This window comes from Pezoporus occidentalis, unplaced genomic scaffold (genome assembly GCF_034315485.1).
Source record: "Pezoporus occidentalis ecotype Australia unplaced genomic scaffold, CSIRO_AGI_Poc_V1 ctg20, whole genome shotgun sequence".
Classification (NCBI taxonomy): domain Eukaryota; kingdom Metazoa; phylum Chordata; class Aves; order Psittaciformes; family Psittacidae; genus Pezoporus; species Pezoporus occidentalis.
Genome location: NW_026913856.1, coordinates 517,400 through 541,687, shown reverse-complemented (window position 1 = coordinate 541,687; position 24,288 = coordinate 517,400). Strand labels below are relative to the sequence as shown.

Below are 24,288 nucleotides of genomic sequence, written 5' to 3'. Positions count from 1 at the left end.
AGACTGCTTAGCAGGGCCTGCAGCGACAGGACAAGGGGTGATGGTTTTAAAGTAAAAGAGGGGAGGTTGAGGCTGGACATGAGGAAAGAATTCTTTACAGTGATCCTGGCACAGTCGCCCAGAGAGGTGGATGAACCATCCCTGGAGACATTCAAGGCCAGGGTGGATGTGGTACTGGACAACCTGAGCCAGTTGAAGATGTCTCTGCTCATACAAGGGGGTTGGAACTGGATGACTTTTGAAGGTCCCTTCTGACCCAAAGTGTTCTGTGATTCTGTGGTACTGACATTTTAAAGTGTGGTCATAGCTCAGGATTAGTCCCTTGAGACACACAGAGCAGTTCACACCACTCAGAATTACACTTTGAAGCTGTTAGGATGCTGCAGCCACAGTATTTTGAACACTGGAAACCTCCAGGGTATTCTTCCATAAGTGTTAGAACAGTTCAAAGTGTAATTTTCAGTAGTGAATGGTTCGCTTTGACAGGGTCTGAACCACTTTTTGGGAACACTTATGTCACCATAAATAAGGAGAAATCACGACATAATCTGGCAAATACAGGTGTGTCAAATGCAGCTGAGAAAGTTTTTACGTGAGGAGAGCCAGGCAGGCTGCTGTGCAACAGTTCTCAAACTGAAATTCAAGTGTTTGGTGTTGCATCCTGTGATGTACCAGCTTTATCTGCCAGATCCCAGCTCTTCTTTCATGGACAGTCTGCCCTGTTTTCTCTTATTTCACATTACCAATACAGGACTTTCACATGCATTATTCTTCTAGCATCTTCCTCTGACCTCCAAGAGTCTTTCTTACTGGTACATTTTTCCCTTTTCCATTAACACTATGGGTTATCAACCTTGGGGTTGATTTCCTTTCCAGTTACCTCTGTGTTCTGCTTCATTTCTCCCTTTTGGTTCCCTTGAAAACCCTTTAATCTTTCTTTTTGAGGGTTCTGCCCGGTACCATGTGAATTTTAATTTCAAGATATTTTTCTTCTTTAGCCAGTGTATCAATCAAACACAGGAAGCAAGGCCAAAGAGACAGACTCAGAGCACATCAGCGAAAGACTCGGGGGTTTGCCTACCATTAGTGTTCACTGCTTGGTTAACTGGAGACACAGTTCAGAGCATGCAGGCAAGAGAAAGCTTCTTAGCTTCACTGCTATACCAGGCTGCTGGAAGAGACCAATATTCTCCAGTGAGATGAAAAGTTCAGGAACATGCCTAAGAAAACACAGACATTGCCCTTTGGTGAAGAGCAAATGGCAGGCAAATGAAAACCTGAGAAGGGTGTGAAGGATGGTAACTTCTGCTTGGGTCACATGAAACTAACCTAACAATCCAAAACCATAAACAAAAGGGAAAAGTCCTGTGCTGGCTGGCACAGGACTGGCCATGATGGGCTGGCAGGTTTCATAGAATCATAGAATAGTTAGGATTAGAAAGGACCTTAAGATCATCAAGTTCCAACCCCCTTGCCATGGGCAGGGACCCCTCACATGAAACCATGACACCCAAGGCTCTGTCCAACCTGGCCTTGAACACCACAGGGATGGAGCATTCACAGCCTCCCTGGGCAACCCATTCCAGTGCCTCACCACCCTAACAGGAAAGAACTTCTTCCTTATATCCAATCGAAACTTTCCCTGTTTGAGTTTTAATCCATTACCCCTTGTCCTGTCACTACAGTCTCTAATGAAGAGTCCCTCCCCAGCACCCTTATAGGCCCCCTTCAGATACTGGAAGGCTGCTATGAGGTCTCCAAGCAGCCTTCTCTTCTCCAGGCTGAACAGCCCCAGCTTTCTCATCCTGCCTTTATACAGGAGGTGCTCCAGTCCCCTGATCATCCTCATGGCCTTCTTCTGGACTTGTTCCAACAGTTCCATGTCCTTTTATGTTGAGGACACCAGAACTGCACACAATATTCCAGGTGAGGTCTCACAAGAGCAGAGGAGAGGGGCAGGATCACCTCCTTTGACCTGCTGGTCACACTCATTTCGCAGTCTTATTTCAGGTCTTGTATAACTCTGGGAGCCTCACAAAGGTCCTTTTCTTGCAGGAAAATCACATGTAGGTGATTGCCACTTCCAAGAGATTCTCTGGATTCTTTTTAACCGAAGGCTCCACAGCTCTTTTGGGATCACAGGTTACCCACATTCACCTATAGAGACATGTACCACTTGTTCTGAGGGACTCCTGTGGTAGTCATAGAAAATTATCCTGAGCAAAACAGTAACGACATTTTTGAAACATGCGGTATTATTTTGGTGTATCTTTTTCAGTTTTAACCGAAACACATCAGTATGTTGAAAGAGAATCAAAAGGTGGAATCGCAGAGAGCAAATGAAGGTCAAAGGGAGAGATGACTGAATGATTTAAGAAGGCGGCTAGGTGAGGTGGGGGACACAAAGTTCAAATGTATTTAAATCATTAGAGCATTTTGAGAATCTGATGCAGTATGGACTCCCTGCAACCCCTCTGTTCGTCAGAGTGCTAACTGCCCGGGTAGTGGAGGCACAGTGTGTTCTCTCTGCTCTTGTTTGAAGTGTCACCTGAACAATTGTGACGCCTGTTTGCCCAGCGTCACAGACAGTGGTTTCACAGCCGTTCCAGGGCAACAGGACACGGGCATCACCACCTATGGCGACCATGCCCCTTCCAGCACAGAACTGCCGGCATCCCCCTCACTCCAAACAGCACCATGGCAATGCCAAGCCATAGTGGGCAGTTTCTGGTGTCCTCCTGGACGGGTGGGTGGGCTGGAGAGACTTGGGAATGGCTCGTGAGGTTGCTGCCAGCATTTAACAAAGGAATCCCTTACACACGTTCTTGCCTGAAACAGTACCTTTTGAGTCTGCTCTGTAGCGCTGGAAGAAAAGCAACTTCCAAGTTTAGTACATAAATAAAAGTATTGATCCAGTAAAAAGGTCATTGTGTTCATCCAACACAAATCACACTGTTTTCAGATAACTTTGTTTTTAGAAGTTCATAAGCTTTTCAAACACAGCCTGCCACTAGGACAGTGGGGAACTAGGTCAACGATCAGTGCTGAAAACACTACCACAGTTTCAAGCTAATCAGATCACTGAAGTCATCAGAGTGGGCTTCATATCCAGTATCACTGAACAGTGAAAGCAAGGAAGAAACAGCACAGAGGGGGGAGGAAATCCAAGTATGCTATTCATAGACACTATAATTACATGATCCAAAATCCGTATTTTTACAGAATGGCCAACTGAGCTTTGACAGAATTAAAAGCGTCCCATCAGAAAGAATCTTGATAATGAAAGAATCTCCATTTATCTCCACTGGTGATAAATGAAAACCAACTGGTGATGTAGTTGTAAAAAGCAGTGCAAAGAGAATCTTCAATATTATCACTGATCAAAGTGAAGAAAATCACCCTCATCTCTCATGTTTGATCTCAGCCACTTACAGAGCCTTTAATAAACTTGTGAACTCCTTGTGGGTTCATTTCATTAAGCACATTTAAGTTTTATTTTCAACATTAAAGTGTGTGATTCTATTGCAACTGGGTAGGAATACCGACTTAAAAGCAGATTTTTAGAGCTGCATTAATGTTTTTTAACACACTTAAAATAATCTAATATTTATACATAAAATTTTGTCGTTCTGAATGGTGCTTATTACAAACGGTGCTTAAGTGTAGTTAAGAGCATGAAAGGAATTAGAATCCTAACAGAAAGTTACATCTGTGCAAGTACCTGAAAATTGCTCAGAGGTTCTTTAAGAAAATGCTCCAGTATTTCCACATGACCTACCAAAGGGAAGGAGCACTGGTATGCTGCCAAATTCCAAGAGAGCTGAGCAGTGATTAGAGTTTAACTCTGGCATCAGAGAGGAGGCTTTTTCCCCCTTGAATTTCTCTCTGTAAAAAATGATGAAGCTTTTTCTCAACTTTTCATTTGGGAGGAAAAAAAAAAACCCTACTAAATCCCACCCTAAGAAGCTAATAAAGAACTTGCTTTAGGAAAACATCTGGTATTTTCAAGTGGCTTGAGTAAACTGTCCATTTTCACAGTGTGGCATGCACACTTTGATTCTGTAGCCATGAGCAACATGGGAAGCAGACAAATAATTTTGCTGAGTCAGAGTTAGGAATTAATGCAAGAGGAATAAGCTGTAAGTTCTGACATGGCCTTTAAGCAGAAGGAAAACTGGACAGAATGAAGGGGCATCATGCAGCCAGGTATCTATAACTAGTAGAGGATAACTGAGGCTGAATGGTACAGCAGTATAGCAGTGCTGATTCCTACTTCCCCACATCCAACCACAACTGAAGGAGCATAGCACAACCCCACATAGTAAGACCCCTCAGCATAAAGGCATCTAATTCTAACGAGCTGAATTCATACCATCCCAGACTGGTTTGGGTTGGAAGGGATCTTAAAGCTCATCCAGTTCCAACCCCCTGCTGTGGGCAGGGACACCTTTCCACTAGAGCAGATTGCTCCAGGCCCCATCCAACCTGGCCTTGAACACTGCCAGGGATGGGGCAGCCACAGCTTCTCTGGGCACCCTGTGCCAGTGTCTGACCTCAGTCACACCAACTGAGGAAAGTACAAAGAGAAGCAGAGAGGACAGAAACTGATTTGAACAGCAATCTGTAAAAGCTTCTTCCACTGAATATCCAGAGAATATTCCGACAGCATAGTACCTGCCTCTCAAATTAGAGGGTTTGGTCAGGGTGCTTCAGGTATGTACCGACAAAGCACAGCAAGTGAGTCTCTCGGCTTCTTATCTGGATAGAAAAGTGCAGCTTCAGTAACAGAGAGTGTAGGTGAATCCTATTCCTGTCCTGCACTCTAACATTACCCCATAGCGCTGTTTCAACACCTTTACAAGTATTCCAGCCCTTATGCTTTGGAAAATGAATGGAGCTGCCTTGGAAGACCCTACTGGCTTTGTGTGCTTCAGTTACAACTTCCCCCAGTACGAGCACCACAGGCAGCCATCAGGTCTGACAGCACTGGCTGGAGGTCACCACAAGACCTGTCCCTGTATGGAGTAGGCTTCACCCTTAAGAGGACAAGTAGAAGTGTCCAGCAGACATTCTGCATAGTAAGGAGGTGAAAATAATTTCTATAAAAAATAGAAGCAAACCCTTATATTTTTAAGAAAAGTGCCAGCAGACCTTTAATGGTGCTGGGAACCAGCCAAGACTGAGAGTTATGTTTCTTTTGAAAGAATCTTGTATAATGAAGCACACTGAAAAATATGCAGAGAGACTGACAGCAGTGTTTATTTTATTCATGGCACTACATTTATTCAGGGAACAGAGGAAAAGAACCCCACCTGGCTCTGAGAAAAGAGATGGTCTTCTTCCAACAGTACCATAAAAACACACATGCCTAGAACAAAAGGTCAGAATTCACTAATTCCCTCTGACTCTGTGGGCATGGTCATGTATGGCCACTGCGATATCCCATGTTTTTACAGCAAGAGATAGCGTGTGTAGGGTACAGCAGGCCTTTGGAGGGAAAAGGCCCATTTTTATTTGTTGAAGAAGTGGGAAGCTGAAGGGGAGGATGAAAAAATTGTATAAACCATGTTTTATAAGCAAAGTTTTAAAGGTCCCTTAGCAAGCTTAAATGAAAAAAATATATAAAGAAAAAGATGAAGTACACTCACTACATTCTTTCTTTCCACCGACGAAATGGGCCAGTGAAAACAACTGACCTCAACTGGTTTAATACCGTGTGTGCTGTTACCTAATCGATCCAATCCGTGCCCCACGCTCCTGGTGGGGAGCTGCAAGCATTCAACAAGTTAATTTTTTAATTATCCTTCTGAATCTGTTTCACTTGCAGCTAAACTGCAGTTTATTGCTAACATTAGCTAGCATGACAACAGTTCAAAGAATATGCCTTTTTTTCAACAGCACTTAATTCCTCCATGCAGCAGAGCTTTATACTCAGCTAATTTGGCTCGTTCCCTTGCAGACTATTTCTTCAGTTATGTGGGTCTTCAACATGTACAGGAAAGTTTTGCCTTTTAAGGTTTGGGTTTGTTTGGGGGATTTTTTTCTTTCTTTCTTTTTTTTTTTAAACAGGGAAAATAATTTCAAGTCTTCCATCACTGGCTATAAACTCAAGGCTGGCATATGGCCCTAACTCTACAAAGCCATACACAGCGGAACTAATAAATCCTGATTCCTTGCAGAACTATGTCTTCTCTTACTACCTTCCCCACCTCACCCCTCCCACTCAGCCCAATAACCCAGCTCCCTCCCAAGGGTCCCTTTTCACACACAGCAGGCTTAGCTGCTATTTATGTCCTCAAACTACTGCTTGAGCAAAAAGGAAGCAAGCGCTATGCCAGGTTCCATGTGTGCAGACCGACAGATTGTTGTTTGGCTTGTCTCGCCTATGAACTAGCCAAACTTACTTGGCAATCCCTACCTAAAGCAGAGGAAGACTTTGTATTTATTGTCTCCACCTAGGCACTAATTTTCATGCAACTGGTATTAAGTCAGCTATCTGAGAGCTTTTTCTTGCTACTGAAGTTGGCCAAAAGATTTACGTTATTTTTGAGGAGGGAAGAGAACAGGACAGAGCACAAATCCAAAAGCAGAGGAAACCATGCTAAAAATATTTTAAATAGGACAGCATTCTCTTAATAGTGGTGCTACACTTCTGTTCAGCTAAAAGGTGACTTGGAGAGATTTAGACAAGGCTTTTGCTAAGTCTGAAACTATCAGATTGTGCTGATTTCACTGGCACCTTCTAACTGCATTGCAAGGTATGGGTAAAACCATCCTAATATAGGTAAACAGCTGCTAATTATAGCTGCCTACTGACAAATGCAGTATTTTTCTGGGGCATGAGTACTTTTCCCAGGAAAATAAACCTGTGTGTAACAATCCAGGTCTGTAACACACACACATCTCAGTATTAATTCAGTAACCCCAATCGCTATCATACACCAAAGGCTAAAAATATACCACTTGTTTCAAAACCAGCCCATTACAACAGGAACTAACAATTATTATCACCAGATATTGCCAGCTGACAGCTGTTGAGTATTTGTGAGCTGGGTCACACAGTGAGATTACAGCACAGATTATAAAAGTCTTTATTACTCTCCTTACCAGGCTCCACACCTAAATTAGATAAATCCAGCTCTGGGTTTGGCTGGAGGTGACAAGAGCTCTCCCCAGCCTTGTCCCTTTGTGCCTCTGGATTTAAGAGATTTTCTGTGCAGTGACTGATCTTAATAGAGTTTTTCCTACTGCTCCCTCTCTGCCTGTCAGCACAGTAACTTAAAAGTATTTCAGACCATCTGAAAATACTGAACATAGAATCATAGAATAGTTAGGGTTGGAAAGGGCCTTAAGATCATCAAGTTCCAACCCCCTTGCCATGAGCAGGGACACCTCACACGAAACCGTGCCACCCAAGGCTCTGTCCAACCTGGTCTTGAACACCGCCAGGGATGGAGCATTCACAGCCTCCCTGGGCAACCCATTCCAGTGCCTCACCACCCTAACAGTAAAAAATTTCTTCCTTATATCCAATGGAAACTTTCCCTGTTTGAGTTTTAACCCGTTACCCCTTGTCCTATCACTACCCTCCCTAATGAAGAATCCCTCCCCAGCAGCTTTATAGCCCCCCTTCAGATACTGGAAGGCTGCTCTGAGGTCTACACGCAGCCTTCTCTTCTCCAGGATGAACACACCCAACTTTCTCAGCCTATCTTCATAGGGGAGGTGCTCCAGTCCCCTGATCATCCTCATGGCCCTCTTCTGGACTCGTTCCAACAGTTCCATGTCCTTTTATGTTGAAGACACCAGAACTGCACACAATATTCCAGGTGAGGTCTCACGAGAGCAGAGGAGAGGGGCAGGATCACCTCCTTTGACCTGCTGGTCACGCTCCTTTTGATGCAGCCCAGGATACGGTTGGCTTTCTGCTGTGAGCACACAGTGAAGTTGGCTCATGTTCAGTTTCTCATCGACCAAGGCCCCAAGTCCTTCTCCGCAGGGCTGCTCTGAATCTCTTCTCTGCCCAACCTGTAGCTGTGCCTGGGATTGCTCCGACCCAGGTGTAGGACCTTGCACTTGGCATGGTTAAACCTCATGAGGTTGGCATCAGCCCACCTCACAAGCGTGTCAAAGTCCCTCTGGATGGCATTCCTTCCCTCCAGTGTATCAACCGAACCACAGAGCTTGGTGTTATCGGCAAACTTGCTGAGGGTGCACTCAATCCCACTGTCCAGGTCACCGACAAAGATGTTGAACAAGACTGGTCCTAACACCAATCCCTGAGGGACACCACTCGTTACTGGTCTCCGGCTGGACATTGAGCCATTGACCACAATTCTTTGCATGCAGCCATCCAGCCAGTTCTTTATCCACCGAGTGGTCCAAATATCAAATTGATGTCTCTCCAATTTAGAGACATCCTCACTTTCTAATACATAGTCAGTATAGTAAGCCTTTCAAGGGTAATCATTTGATTCATCTGGAAGTGAGAGGTTCTAATTTGATAGTACATGATGATTTATATCAATGGGAAACGGTTTTTACTAACCAACTACAGCAATTCATACTAACATTCATTCCCACCTTCATCCTACCATTTCAGACATACATGATCAATATTGTCATTTAAACTTGAGTGCAACATCTAAGTTTACTCTGCAACCAAAATGCGTGTTAAGTGTGTTCAGATAGAGACTTTAATGACTGGGCCTCTGCCGGGGCATACACTGGTCCTCCTACCACACATGTCCACCATTCCTGTCTGCACTGTGACCGTGCTGGGAATTTGCCATACCTATCCCAGCCTGCCTTGCAGGACAGTCAAAAAGCTCGTGTGTGATGAAATCTTGCCTGGGCTCTTTCACAGAGAGTAGCAGGCAACCAAAGGCAAGACAAAAACTGTATCCAGTCACCTGGGCTGATGAATGAAAGTCACAGAGTGCTCTGTCCTCTAGTCCCTCAGGCCGTCAGTCCAGTGAACTATACATAGAGTTGATCTCATCCCAGCCTCGGTAGCCACCTCCATCCACCATCTTTTCAGTGGTCTTACTCTATTCTGTCAATTAACTCAAATCTAATGCCATCATTTCATTCCCTTCTAAAAGGAAAGTCCCTCTTTTTTTGGAACGCTGTCTATCTGGCAAACTGAGTACCAGAGATTTACAACTGCATGTTCCCTTTTCTCAAGAAAAGTATTTTACTGCGCATTCCTGCAAATATCCATGCAAGACTATTCCTAACACCTTTTAGTTGCAATCACCTTTCTGGGACATTTTGAAGGATTTTTTTGTTTGTTTTTAAGCTTTTGGCAAGCCTTGGACAAGGATGACATTTTACATGCATCATAAAGCTACACCAAGTGTTATATAAACATGTACCAACAGTTTCATTAGTGAATATACATAACTGAAAATCAAACGCTTTTCAAAGGTAGCTTTGTGCAACCCAATTCAGCTTTCTTGTGTACAAATACAATTGTGTTCTTTCAGGGCTGGACATTGCTATGTCGGCTTTTGTTCTGAAAGGAAGGAACATCATAATTAAGACAAATCAAAACTGGAAAGAAAAAAAAACTTGACCCATATTAATTCAATTCCGACACCTGAATGAAACTGCTCTTGGCTAGGAAAAATTCAGCAATCAACTCTTTAAAAGATACTTGGGCTATAAAAACAATAAAAAAATAATCTACCAAACAAGAATTATTAAGGGAACATCACAAGCAATGCATATAGCACCTTCCATGGCACGCTAAGCAGCATTACCTACAGTCATGGATCCCAATCCTGCTACCTTCTGGAGCTGGAACATTCAATCTCTAGAGACCTTCACCAAAACATAATTATTTGTCAGGGAAAGGGGAGTCAAGGCACTTTTTCTTTAGATAAATAGTTAACATTGATTCTGACACATTGAAAATCTGCAAAGAAAGGCAACAGAGAAAATTAATTGCTTCTCTTGTTTATGACATTATCTTACAGACCTCTTCCATGACACTATTAGTGTGGTTTCAGTATGACCCCTTAAGTAACCTGAAGTCTCCGACTAGAAATTCTGGAACACAAAGCGATTACATTGCTGTTTCAGAGGCCAGCAGTGCTACGTATCAACTTACACTGACAAGTCAAGGCTTTTGCATCATTAACTTGTAAACAGCATCAGCACCATGCTCTTGGGTGCATTGTTGTATCTTGTAAAACAGTAACTTTTTTTAAAGGCAGAATTAGGTGCCCTATACTTAAGATTTATGGAGACATGCATGATTTTGAAGCATTGTAACACCACATTTATACTACTGCTTTTAAAGCGCTTCATTTACAAAAATTAACTTCCTTGGCTCTTTCAAAGCATTTGAGTTTCAAGAGCCATTGACGTACGTGCAAGTCAGAGCTTGCTGCATTTCACTTTTCCAGAGAAAACGCAGCATGCTAGATCAGATTCTGCACTCACCTGCACTACTGCAACTCCCATTACATGGAACAGCTGTTTGTAAGCTACAGTGACATGCGACTGCAGAAACCTCAGACGTCTGCGAGACCAGAGCCACGTGGTGTCCCAAAGCATTAGTTCAGACTATTGCTCTTCATTATTTGTGTTTATGTTATCTTCTCCACAGTCTGGAAGTTTTATGTCAATGCTTCCTTGAAGGGGAAACTGAATTCCAGCAAAAGTGTGCTTTTGGAATTAACCTGCCTCTATCCTATGAATATATTATTTTTTAATTAAAGACTGAATAACAGACCAGTTATGCTTTTAGTGTTATATACTCAATTTAGATATTCCATGCTGCTCTACATACAGACCCATATAACAGTCTAACATGAATAGCAACTTAGTAATCTGTATCCTTTCCCTTGTATGTGTTTGACCTACAAAGACTCAGAAATCAATGATTATATTCAAGCAAAGGTTCATATCTGAGAAGCTTCCCTAACAAAACACTGCCATGGCTGAAGCACCAGAAGAGTTAACATCACCATCTGGAACAGTACAGCAGTGAAAGATTTATCTTGTAAGAGCAGCTTAGAGCTTCCAGCAAGATGTTTTCCACACCAAAACTTTATTATCCCACTTTTTCTAATTTAGATTTGGAGATATTTTGCTTAAAAAGTCCCCCCCAAATTACAAATGAACAACAGCAAAGTAAACCTAAGAGTTCCAAGTGTGTTCTTCCATTTCATCCACTGTTATGGTCTTTCTGAAGAAAGACACTCTGAACTTCAGTATGTCTTAAGTCTTCATTTAGTTTCCTCCCAAATTAACGTAATAGATAATTCTCTTCATATATTCAAAATATATTTCCTAAATCCCATCTTAAAGGACTTCAATTAATTCTTTAAATTAACAAACTTATTACATAAAGCATTATGGCAATTCTAAAATGATAATTGTTTTGTGGCCTCATAATGATTCACTTCTAGAGAAACTACATATTTTAGAAACCAAAAGCTCAGTTGATTTACACTTCAAAAGCAGGGGGACTCAAGAAACATTAATAACTAGAACTTCAATCTGTGCAGAGGAAGATACAGGCATCCAGTTAAAGTAACAATGAATTAAATGAGCAGAATCCTAATTAAATCAGTCTACTCTTTCTATGCTTATTAGGATGAACTTGTTATACCCACAAAGGGAGAAAACTTAGCTCTGCTATTGGCAGAGAAGACACATTTGCACCACTAAAGCAATTTACTCCTTGAACCTCTCGTAACTTGGAATTTAATGCTGCAAATCTGGGACCAGTGCTCTGCTTGGATACAGTATTCCACAAAATACATCAGAAAGTGTGTATCTTAGCCTGGGAAAACCATACAGCTGTTTCCCCATTCTCATGAAATGTATTACATCAAAAGCAGTTCTGCTGACATAACTGTTTATTTGTAAGCTATCATGAGCACACCTCTCTCTGCTACACCAGCTTCCCTTTACTTACACAAGGTGCATGCTCTGAAGTCCAGACATGAGTTGCATTAGCAAAGGCTGGGACAAAAACTCTGAAGAAGGAGGTTTTCACTGAGGTACACAATTACGCAAGCCAACTTATTCCTCCTATTCAGAGAACTCACTGATACTCTGCTCCCACAGAAACAGGTCTGAAGGGGAATCTTAAAAACCAGAAAAAAGCACAGCATAAAGCAGTCTGGATTTGTGTTTATTGAAGCCAGTAAAGACGTCCTCATTTTGCCAGCACTAGAAAGCAAGATTCCACATGACTGCATACTGCACCTGGTTAAAGCCATACAACTGGAGTCCTAACTGTAAGTTGGAAAAAAACCCCAATAAACTTAGTATACAGGACAGTGAACTTTCACTTACAGCATGTATATTGTTAAGTTAATGATGTACAGAGCAGTCACTTTCAACACAGTTAAATAAAATATGAAATTCTGTTCAGTTTAAACAGTTTGTTGGTTTATTTTTTAATGCCAATGAAAAAAAGTGCAAACTTAAAATCAAGCAGCATAACCACAGCATTTTTATGGAGGGCCAATCTTAAAACGTTCGTATTTATTTCAAGTTGAATGCTTTCATCTTTTGTTTTCTTAGTTTAAACATGAACAGTAGATGCAGTCACTGTAATGCATATAAATATAGTCATATAATAGTTTAAACAGTCTACCATACAAGTGCATCTGCAAATAAAATGAAGTTTCACTTGAAAATGTAAAGGCTGTTTACAATTTGGCCTTTGGTTCCAATGCTTGAAGACACGAGAATAACAACTGTGCAGCTCACCAAAGTTGACAGACTTTGGCAACCACGAATGCTACATTACTTACAACTTACTTTCCATAAAGTAGGAGCATTCTCTTGCAATTAAAAAACGGAAATCTGTTTCTGTTTTGTCAGAAGCATCTTTCTGCAAAGCTGGTAAATTATCATACATTATCAGTTGTGATAACTGTAGTATATTTAACATTTTTATAGAGCTGGAAAGTACTTCAATTGTACGTTTTTGCCATGTTGCTAGAGAAAGTGCTTATCATTAGATGACAAAAAAACCGCAGTCTCAGACTGAGGTTTTCCAACTATATCCTATTATGATCACACACTTGTTCAATTTTCCTGCCAAGTTTTTGATGTTTTAGTTTCTAATCTCAATTCTCAGTGTCAGGAGGACAGTGTGTAATTACTTCCTCTGGTACCCGTTACACCAGGAAGTACATCCACATTTCCCATCAGCCATCCACAGTCTTAGTTTAACTGTTATCTAGACAACAGTGTAGGTCCAACTTCAGGTTCTAGCATTTATTGAAAATAAAAAAATAAAAAAAAAGTATTTTCAACAACTGGCACAAATAACATACTCATGTTAATGTTTGTCAGAGAGGCAAGTAAATACTCTTAGTTTTCTAGATGCTTAGACAGACTTACAAGAACAGCCTCTTGATGTAACATAGGATTTGAAATTAACATCCAGTACTGTGTTAGTGGTCAATCTAATTCTGTATATTTAAGTAACAGCATATATTAGGGAAGTTATATCCAGACATGAGATTTAGTACAAGTTCATATCAATAAAAAGTAAACTCTGTATAATTCAAATTGTGGTTTTCCCTTCAGCATTAAGAGCACAGAACATGCTTGGTATTTTTAACTTCTGGTAGTGTGCACATGTAAAACAAGCATACCGTATATAAGATCAAAGTGCCATTTCAGTAACCATAGCAGTTCTGTTTCTTACACAATGGTTTTATGTGACCATGGACAGAGCTCTGTTAGAGCAATGGGGACAACCACAACCCATGTTTCCAAATGAAATGCTACATTAAAGAAAATACAAAACAAGTTATTGACTATGTTCATCATGTACACATTCATGTTTTTTTAGGTTACCTTCAGAATTGGAGCTGGCTGCACCTGCAGCACATGTCGTTGGAACTAGGGCCTTGAAAGTTTTTGTTTAAAAACCTCCATAGCCGTAAGGCAGGAATCATTTTTAGCTTGATAGCTAATATTTAGTTACAAAAAGTAAGAAAAAAGAATACAGAGGGTGTCTGTAGCACATTTCATTATGGGAAGATGATAACGTCATCCACCATTCTTCATAGGCTAGCCTCTTGGCATAAAAAAAAAAGGCAGAAGCTATCAGAAAACAGGATTTAAAATTAAATACAAATTGCCAAACTACTGTTTTAAACTAAACAGTTACTGTTCGTACTACAGTGCACAAGTTCAAGCACCTTCTAAAGACACACCACACACTGTGCCAGGCACTTGGATCTAAACAAGTTGTAGTTTCTCCCTTTGTCAGCTACACCAGAAAGGGCATCAACTCTCAAGAGTTTTTTAAAACCAAAACAAGAGTTATAACAATAATAAATTCCCACAATGCTTAGTGTTTGGCCTGGAATTCTCTAATGTAAAGTAGTCTTTTTAATAAAACAGTGATTATTTACCCTATGTGAAACACAGGATTTAACAACATTGCTCCTCTCCTACCAATCCAACATACTAGTTTCTCACTGTCCCAGATCTGTTTCCCCTTTTAGGGCTCCATTCCCTACCTAGACTTCTTTCATATAATTAATGCTCTGTTATATCACCACCACCACTCCAAGAATATAATGCATTTGCAAACATACAAGTAGCCGATTCCAGAAACTCCCAAAGAGGATCTCATTTCTCTTCCTTGCCTAGCGTGCAGTCAGTAGTAGTATTTCAATGAGAATTATCCATTTTGCTTCTCTGTGTTCTTCACGACAGGAAATGTCAGCTGCACCTGCTTACCTCCAAAACCAAAAGAACTGCCCTATATAAACTCTAAATGGTTATCTTATACAGAGGGATTTTATATGCAAACTTCCTGAATGTGCACTTTTTACTAGGACAAGGCAATGATGTAGTAAACTCATTTCCCCTGCCCCAAGAAAACTGATAGCATCTGCCATAGCAGAAAATTCCTGGTCTTATCAGATCAATATACATAGTTATTTGGTCATTTACATATGTATTTTTTATGCATTATCAAGCTTCGTTCTCTGTTGGAGGAGAGTTTGCTGTTACCATAGAGTCTGGCTTGCGAGCCATCCTATCCAATTCCTCTTGAACATTTGTCAAAACCGGTTTTTGCCCTGAAAAGAAAGAGGACAAGGTTAAAGCAATCTTATTTCAATGGAATAGTTTAATCACTGAACACAAGTACTCATAAAATCACCTTTATACGGCACTATGTTATTTAATTTCTCATTATTTCACCATCTGCCCAAGAATGCAGGGCCTGACACAAGTATCAGTAAAGACTGATAAATACTAAGGTTTGATTAACTTTAAAGAGATGAAATATCGAATTATGCAGCAGCATAAAGCACAAAAATATCGTGATATATTTTACAGCAACTACCACATTTAGAATTTTCTACAAAAATCAACTGTATATGATCTATACACTACTACATTCTATTAGTGGTACTGATTAGCAAGGACTTTATTTAAACCCAGATATTAACCACAAGTTTTGCAAAGTATGTAGGACACCTGTTACAAAAAACACATTTGTTTGGTCACACACTTGCTGTGTTTAATATCAAACAACTAAGAAGGAAGAACTCTTTCATGTCTGCAGTCAATGTTTGCCTTAAAAAAGAGGACATGATTACATATTCATGTAGTATCTCAGAGAAGTCATTTCAAAGGACTTCTTCAATTGGAAACAGACACACTGAAGTATTTCAGGGTAAGGCACATCTTACATTTTTATATTAGACTCAAAAATTCTTACCAATACTGTGACTGAACCATCAGTTTAATTCTCTTATTCTTAAAATTATAAACCCACAGACAAATTAATCACTAGAATTGGAACAATATATTCTAATGCTTAGACCATACAAACATTTAAGATTAGAAAGCTGTGTTTTTAGACAAAAAGTAGATTATATAACCATGTACAGCTTCCTTACATAGCCAAAGAATTTAACAAGCATCTGTTTTCCAGCTCAAATGTGTGTGAAATATTAGGTGGATTTTTTCCAGGGTACATGCTGAAAACATTAAGAAGGCAAGATTTGACTGTTAGAGATTTAAGTGTTTTTTTCCAAAGACAAAACTAAGTTAAAAGGTTACCTTTAATCACTATAAAGGTTTTAGATTTAAGTACATCATAAGCCACAGTACTCTTAATAGCATGTATTCAAAGCATGAGTATTTAAACAAAATTAAAAGACCGGGCCGTTAACTATATTATAACTTGCAATACAAAACACTTCACATGTAGACTGATCCTATCTTGGAGTTAAAAACCGTAAAATGATAAAAACCACACAAAGTTCTTGCTCAAACAAAACTAGATCTAAATAAAAATTGAAAAACTGTAGCTTTTTTATGCTACATGAAGTGGACCCTTCAGCCTCCAAAATAATACCAAGCAGCTCTCTCCTGCAATTACCACAATGTGGACAGAAAAACATTGCCAAGCTGCTCAATGACATGTAGGTTTACATACTGCCCTTTACCACCATCGCAGGTGAGCGCTTTTCAAAGGAGAAGAAATACAAGGAGCTATTTAAAAAAAATAGATAAATTCCCTCTATTATGAATTGATCCTTGCTTTCAATTTTCCTACCAAAATATTGTCAAGGACACTAATGACCTTAGTCAATTAGATGTGTTCTATACAATTGTATGCATTCTCCTTTCTAGAATAGTGACAGCAAGGAAAATTACTTCTTTTATCTACTGCACAGGAATAGATGGGTGAAGGCAAATCCTAGAATTCGCAAGAACTTTCTTGTTAATATAAATTAAATTTTTCAAGTCTAGAAGTTCATGTGAAGAAAAACAGTCCCTCACAGAAACCACAAATTAAAGTTCTTTGAAATATCATGGTCTACACATGGAAGAAAGATAGTCCAGAAACGTAAAGGCAAATAAGACGGGCGACGAATGACACAGCATGAAAAATGGACATGACATTGCAGCATCTGCACAGATGACAGTTTTCTCAAGTAAGAATTAACATAGCAGAAACCAATCAATAAGGCTGACCAGAATGTTAAGATCCACAATGTCTCTCTCATCCTGTGACAAAATCTCAACATTTCAACCACAGGATATTCATAGCTGTGGGAGAAACAGATGGTCTCTTTAAAGCTAAATATTTTTAGTGTCAACCTTCTGAAAACTTAGGGCTCTTTAAACAGTTTAGACATTTTAAATGTCTACAAAGATCATTTTAGCATTTACTTGCAGAAAGGATGCTGTCATAAATAAGACTTTCTCCAAGATATCCTCCTCAACTCTTCCACAAAAGAGCAAGCAATCTTTTCCCTTATGATCAGAACCAGCTATCTTATAATCTCAACAAGAGCTTTTCAAAAACCAGCATTAGGAGCCCTTACCTTCTCAGGAAAGTTTAATCTTACATTGGCTGAATATAAGTCACGAGCACATCAGCTGATAAGGAACAGGCATATTCTCTTGTAAGTGAAAGACAGTTGTTCTGTTCTGAAAGTCAGGGAACAAACGTGAGCTGCCAACTTGATGCAGCCAAGAAAAACCAACTGCAATCTTGAGATCACTCAGAAGTGCTTCCAGCAAAGAAAAAGAACTGCTATACCAGACATTACAATGAGATATCTGGAGTGCTACACACAATTTTATCACTCATGTTCAAGAAAAGATAAGCCAATGATAAGAACTAATGAAGGAGAAACTAGTAGGGAAAACAGAGCTCAACCTCAAAGAGGAAACTAAGAGAGAACTTTCTAATTTAGTCTAACAAAACAAGAAAGTTAAGGAAGGATCTACGACTGCTGTGTCTAGATGTTTCAGGAGAGAAATAATCTACTTAAATTAGAAGTTAATGCTGACACAAGGAGGAAAAAAGTACACACAGCCATTTGTTATCTTTGAAAAACTCCTGAAAGGTATATGATGTTCTAGGAGACAGAGAAGAAAGAGTAAAGCCCGTTACAAACCAGTTAGTTTTTGCTCTAGTATTTCTTCCAGAAATTGCAATTATGTTTTAGGTGCTTACAGACAGCCTACCAGCACAACAACCAACAGGGATCTGCTATCAACAAGTTGTGTCAAGCCAACCAAATTTCTTTCTGTGATAGATAACAGGTCCTGTGGAGAAGGGAGAAGTGGTTGATATCACGTCTTACATGACCTTTGTATAAATAAACTAGACACAAAACAGTCTTGATATTCCAGAAAAATGAATGTATTGTAATTCATAAAATCACTTATTTGTTATCCATAGTACTAGTCAGCAATCTACCCTGTCCAGCTGTTGAAGATATCAGATATGTAGGCAAGCATGCATGAAGGGAATACAAAGGATTTTGAAAGACAGGTTAAAAGGTAAAAGTTATTTATATATATTATCAAAATGGGCCATAATAAAACAATGATTAAGCAACTGTATGACCTTTTGAAATACTAAGGTAATTTGATACAGACTAGAAAACCTCCTACTAGGAGGCAGAAATTGTAATAAACTGGCTGTATTGTTACAACAAGTCCTGTTTAACATGATACAGATAAAAACTAGCATCACAATGAGACATCTAAACAGAAGCACAACACATAACATAGATTAAGTAACCCTTATTAAGGGCAGAGAAAGCCTTTTCTGATGTACTGCAGTCACTTCTGAGAACCAAAAGAAATAGCTTATGTGAGTAGACATTCCAAAGAAAACAAGTAAGACGTGTAAGAGCCATAAACACAAGTCCTATGAGGAAAGGCCAACAGAAGTGTATTTTTATAGTCCAGACAAAAGTCATATGCAAAAGGGTAACAGCTTTCAAATATGCAAGACTGCTGCGAAGACAAAGGGGCTACACTCCTCTCTCTCTCCACTTGAACAAGACAAATAGTACTGGGATTAAGAAATACTGACTGTACAAGAGAAAAAAAATAACTAAGAAATTAAGTATTAGAATAGACTTCCAGGTGAGATGACATCTTTTATTTCCATTTGGTTTTAACCACTAGCCAGAACTCATAACTGATTCTGCTTTAGATAAAGAGCATGCATGAAATAATCTTAAATAATTTGACACTGTGGTCACTAATAGCACAAGGCTGCACTTGACGAAGCAGGGGACACCTTTCAGTATTTAACTGAAGAGGGCATTCTGGATTAAGAAAGAATTAAGTATTTTATAATGTAGATACAGTAGTATTATGTAAATAACACAAATAATTCTTTGTTATCTTTGTAATAAATTTTTTAAAGACAAATGACAGAATTCATCATGATAAACAAACAAAAAAAAAAAGCCAACAACAAAACACTGCCTTGCCATTAGTGTCATATTCTAGCCGGCTTTGAGCTTTCAGAGCACAGAATGTCATATAAAACGTTTCCCCCTAAAAAGAAATAAAAATCCTTACTTCCCCTCTCCAGGAATAGTTTCAGTTTAAACTCCCACACTCCATCAGCTGCTCTGCTTTTTTTACTGGCAATGTCATGACTGAGGCTGGCATCAAATACTTTTCATTTCCAGCTCAGAATGCCTGGGCCTTACACTCTCCTCTAAGCATCAGACCCCGTGTGTTTGGCATCACCATTACATTTTACATGGTTTCACAAGTCTGGGATCAGAAGTAGGCTACCTATCAATAATTTTGTAGTGAAATAATTCTGGAAAGAAAGCTTCTGAACATTAAGTGGGATGGGAATGCCAAAACAAAAAGAAGCAGTTAAATAATCCAAGTATTAAATTGCTAATATCATATGGAACAACCACATATTTTACAACACTGAGTTCTATAAACATACTGAGTATTCCAATGGGCTTCTTTTATGCTCACCTAGACCAGTGCAATTACTTACCAGCAAATACCTCATACAGTGCAGTTATACGCACATAAACAGAACAAATCCAGTTGTGTTGGATCACAATAAAATACTAATTAATGAGAGAATAACCTCAAGCTGTGGTAAGAAGTAATTCATTTAACTTGAACCCTGGAGAGAGCTCAATAGTTTGACTAGAAATTGCAGTCCAGACCCAATAAACCGCATTTCCTTCAAGCAACAGTTAAGTGTCAAGAAAGGAAGGAATTCTAAAGTAAAAAGGGAAATGAGCACTTTCCGAATATGATCAAGACTCAGATGTTATTTATATCCCAGCAGTGTAACTTCTTCAAAGAATCAAGTTATAACAGGCTTGACAGAAGCCCCAGAGCTGTCAGTTGCAGTATTTTAGAAATTGCAGTTGTTTAGTTCTTTTGTTAAAGACAGCATGATTTGGCACTGTCATCTGCCAAGCTCTGTCACTTCACTGACCAGTTTAAAAGACAGATGCAGTTAGGCCCATGTGGACCTAATAAATTATTGAGAATGTGCAAAACAGCCTGCAATAACAAGTCCAATACCTGGTTTCTTGGCTGTACTTTGCACTCCACCAGCACCAGAACTCCCAGGAGAGCCGGTCTTTTTGCTCAAGAGACTGTTAAAGAAGCTAGCCAAGACACCTTCACTTGCAGCATTATCTGAATAAATAAATTAAAAAAAAGTAAACAGATAGATAGATAGTATCACAAAATAGTTATTGCTGGTAAATGATGTAACTTACTCTTTACATGCATACTTAACTCTTACCAATCAAGGAAATAAACCTCAAATATGTGAGTCTCCCCTTGTTCAATTTAAAGACAGTAGTCCTTTGTATTCTTTGTCAAAGTCAAAGATTAATGAAAGCATCTGCTCCCCTGGAATGGGTGGCCATCAGAAAACTTGAACCTATTTGTGTGCTTTTTTCTAAATGTAGTAGCTAAGAAGCAAAGTATTAAGTATGTTTAGGCAACTTAAGAAAATTATGTATTCTGAACTCTGCTATGTTTTAAGTCATATGAATGACAAAAAATGAGAAAAAAAATCAAACCTGAAGCTATGTCATAAATTCATTCCTGTTATTAAACTAAACCATTCATGAATAAATTCCAAAATCTTTCTACAAAAAAGGATTTTTTTTAATGTAAATAACACATGATAAAAATAGTACAATGATTATTCATACTTTTAATATTTGGATCTGGTTTCTTAACTGATGCTATTGGTGAGGCACTGGGTACACTGGCGGGACCAGCTCTGCCTTGAGTTCTTGGGGATCCTGCAGGGCCTCTTGCAGGAGATTCCTTTAAACAAGTCAAAAATCACACAAATCAGAGAAGAACTTAAATAGATTAATTACATAATGCAACTGTAACACTACCTAAAACCTACTTTCTAAGCCTTTATATTAGCACTGTAGTGCACGCACATGGGGGAAGACAAATACCCACCAGTTATTTTGGGCATGTTCCTCCACTGCAGAAAGTTTTCAGCTCAATAATCATCATATATTTCTATGTTTCCACAGCGAATTAGAATGAAGAAATTCATAAGCAACATTTTAAAATATTAACAAATTTTTAATTTCCTGCAGTTTTAGGGAGGCTATGTATTTTACACTTACATTTACAAAATGAACCTCTACAGGTTAGAATCACTCCCTCTTCCCTAGGAGAAAACAAAACACCTCCTACTCTTCTCTTAGATTTACTTACCGATGCCCTTGTAGGCGTTGCTGGCTGTTTGGCAAGGAATGACTGCAAAAAAAACATATTAAAAATAATAAATATATTTTAAAAAATACAAAGGAATAAAATACAGCGATATTTATTTGATATTTTTTTCCTTAATATTTAGAGGCTTCCTCTTTGACATTTATATACTTCCAGACTTCACCACTAGAGGACAGAGTTAAAACGAGTAAATCAGTCCTTTGTCTTACACAGCCTTTTCAGACCATAAACCAGAACCCTAAGACACCCAGGTCTGTAACTTCTACAACATTTATAATCAACTATACAGGAAAGTGTTAACAGTTTTTTTAAACAACAGAGCAGTAAAGAAAATGGCAAGATAGAGAACAGGCTAACTTGACACCTTAAAGCTTTTCAAGCGTCTGGCTTTAAGAAAACCACAACCCTAAGATGTTTTAAAAGTATTTATATTCCACAGATCAATACAGCTGTGTTGCAAAATCTCAATTATCTTCTTGCTCTTCTTCAAAATGTAAATCATTTCTGTCCTCAGCATATTTTCTTTTCAACTTGCCAGGGCACATGACCATATTTTCTACCCATATTCCTTAAAATAAAGTCTTATTTCACAATTACATCTGCATTTGCAAAGCTGAAAAGTGACTTTCTAGTGGTTTAAATGAGGCATGACAAACTGAAGGCAATAATAATGGAGAGCTTTAAGTCAAATCTTATTTAGTAAGGACCTGTTTTATCCATCCATTCTTACCTGCTGCTTCATAAGAAATACTTGTTCATCTTCTGCTACCAGCTCTTTATCATGGACTAACTGTGGAACAATATATCTTGTTATTATAAGTAAAAACTGAAACTACTGCAACTGTTTTTGCGTTTTGGTAATCAAAAGGGAAGAAAAAGAGGCAAATATTTAATATCATTTAAAAAACCCAACAAACCAAACATTTCACATTCAAAAGCAGTAACATTAAAGAAGTTGTCATTAAAAAAAAAAATCTTCTAAGTGAATGGAGCAGACTAGCATTGATGCCAGCCTGTGGGTATTCTCCTAGAAGGATGAGTACTTCTCATCTTTCTACTTATATACTTACCTCATCTACATGAGGTAGGTAGCCTTGTTCATCTTTTTTAAGTATTAATCTCATCAGCATCTCTTTGAAGACCCAAGACTCTGTAAAACCTCACACTCAATCCCTGAGCCCCAAAAGCATTACGCAAGCTCTTATCAGTCCTAACACTGCTATTAAGCAATGATTACTTCCTATAGGTTCCATGAGTTACAAATAGGATTAAACCTTTTCCTTCCATGAAAGCTTCAAATGGCTCTTCCCTTCTCCAAAGACTGGGGCTTGATCTAGAAACATTAGGTATGTATAGAAGTTGTAAAAGAAGCTTTCCAATATAAACCAGAAAATTTCATTTACAATTTTCCATATTATCCATTTTACACATATCCTACTCCTGTACGCCTATACTTGGAAAATTAGCAATAAACAGCATTTATATGGATCATTTACTGCTCTTGCCTTACATAAAGAAATCTGTTATTCATAGTGCATTAATGCAATAGTGAAAGACTATCTTGTTTTACAAGATTTGCCTTTACATGGTAACCTCAATGACACACGTTTGTATATATGTAAATTGCTGAAGTCCTACAAAGGTATTCTCCCTTTTCAAAAAGGTGATTTTGCCCTACACATGCAAAGAGGTTCATGTGAAATGGTTATTTTTGGACTGCCTTTCATTCACTAAACTGAATGATTTCTGTGTTTGCAATGACTGTGGTATACAATACCCGTTTGGTTAGTTTGGGTCAGGTGTCCTGTCTCTGCTTCCTCCCAGCTTCCCCTCCTCCCTGGCAGAGCATGAGACTCAGAAAGTCCTTGGTCAGAGTAAACATTACTGAGCAGCAACTAAAAACATTGGTGTGTTATCAGCATTGTTCCCAGGCTGAAAGTCAAAAACACAGCACTACACGAGCTACTAAGGAGGAGAAAAATGACTGCTACTGCTGAACCTAGGACAGTATCCACCCCTTATTCCATAACATTCGCGTCATGCTCAGATTCCCCATTTTTTAATATACCATCACTCATATATATATATACACACACACATATATATGTATACATACATAGACACACAATGAGAGGGATATTCCTTAGTGCTTGCAGTATTTTAAACAATTGGAAAACGAAAGCCTCATGTTCCACCAATTTGGATACAAAAAACCCAATATTTAATTCAGAGCTCTTCAATATTAACAGGCATTAGCAGCCACTCAAGCAAACTTTACTTATTTGTCAGGGCAGAGGCAAAACTTTACTCCTTTTTACCTTTCTTACAGGAGGTTTTACAATGAAGTCCTCATATGCATCTTCTGGTTTCACAGTTGTGAAATTTTCATGTAAAATGGCAATTTTCTTTTCATTGTCCCAACCAGCAGGTCTATAAAAGGAAGGAAAGCTTAGGCTTTTCAGTCACAAAACCCACTTCTATAGAGACCATTTATTTACTGCCCTCAACTTCCATAAGGCAATTTTATTACAGGTCAGTCCTACTCCTCAGCTAAATTCCAAAGGCACTAAAAAGTTGGAATGGTATACCCTAAGTAACATAAATAACATGCACTAAGTTGTTTTTCTTAACTCAAAATTTCAGAAGACTCACATACTGAGCTTTTGAATGACACAAACTATTCAAGTTATTTTTACATATGTGCTATATGAAGTATAGTGCTTAACAGAAAACAATCTGAAACCATGCTGCTCATACAATTGACTT

The 24,288-nt window shown here is 38.9% G+C and overlaps 1 protein-coding gene across 1 annotated transcript in view; it reads right to left on the bottom strand.

Annotated features, from left to right (window-relative positions):
- Nucleotides 1–12,411: 12,411 nt before the first annotated feature.
- Nucleotides 12,412–24,288, bottom strand: part of DYNC1LI2 (dynein cytoplasmic 1 light intermediate chain 2) — a 28,081-nt gene continuing 16,204 nt past the window's right edge. Inside the window, exons 8-13 of the mRNA XM_062618244.1 lie at nucleotides 23,841–23,952; nucleotides 22,253–22,312; nucleotides 21,505–21,546; nucleotides 20,976–21,093; nucleotides 20,332–20,448; nucleotides 12,412–15,074 (exon numbers count right to left, since the gene is read on the bottom strand). Coding sequence (XP_062474228.1) covers nucleotides 14,968–15,074; nucleotides 20,332–20,448; nucleotides 20,976–21,093; nucleotides 21,505–21,546; nucleotides 22,253–22,312; nucleotides 23,841–23,952 — 556 coding nt within the window. The 3' untranslated portion in view covers nucleotides 12,412–14,967. The remainder of the gene's footprint in view (nucleotides 15,075–20,331; nucleotides 20,449–20,975; nucleotides 21,094–21,504; nucleotides 21,547–22,252; nucleotides 22,313–23,840; nucleotides 23,953–24,288) is intronic.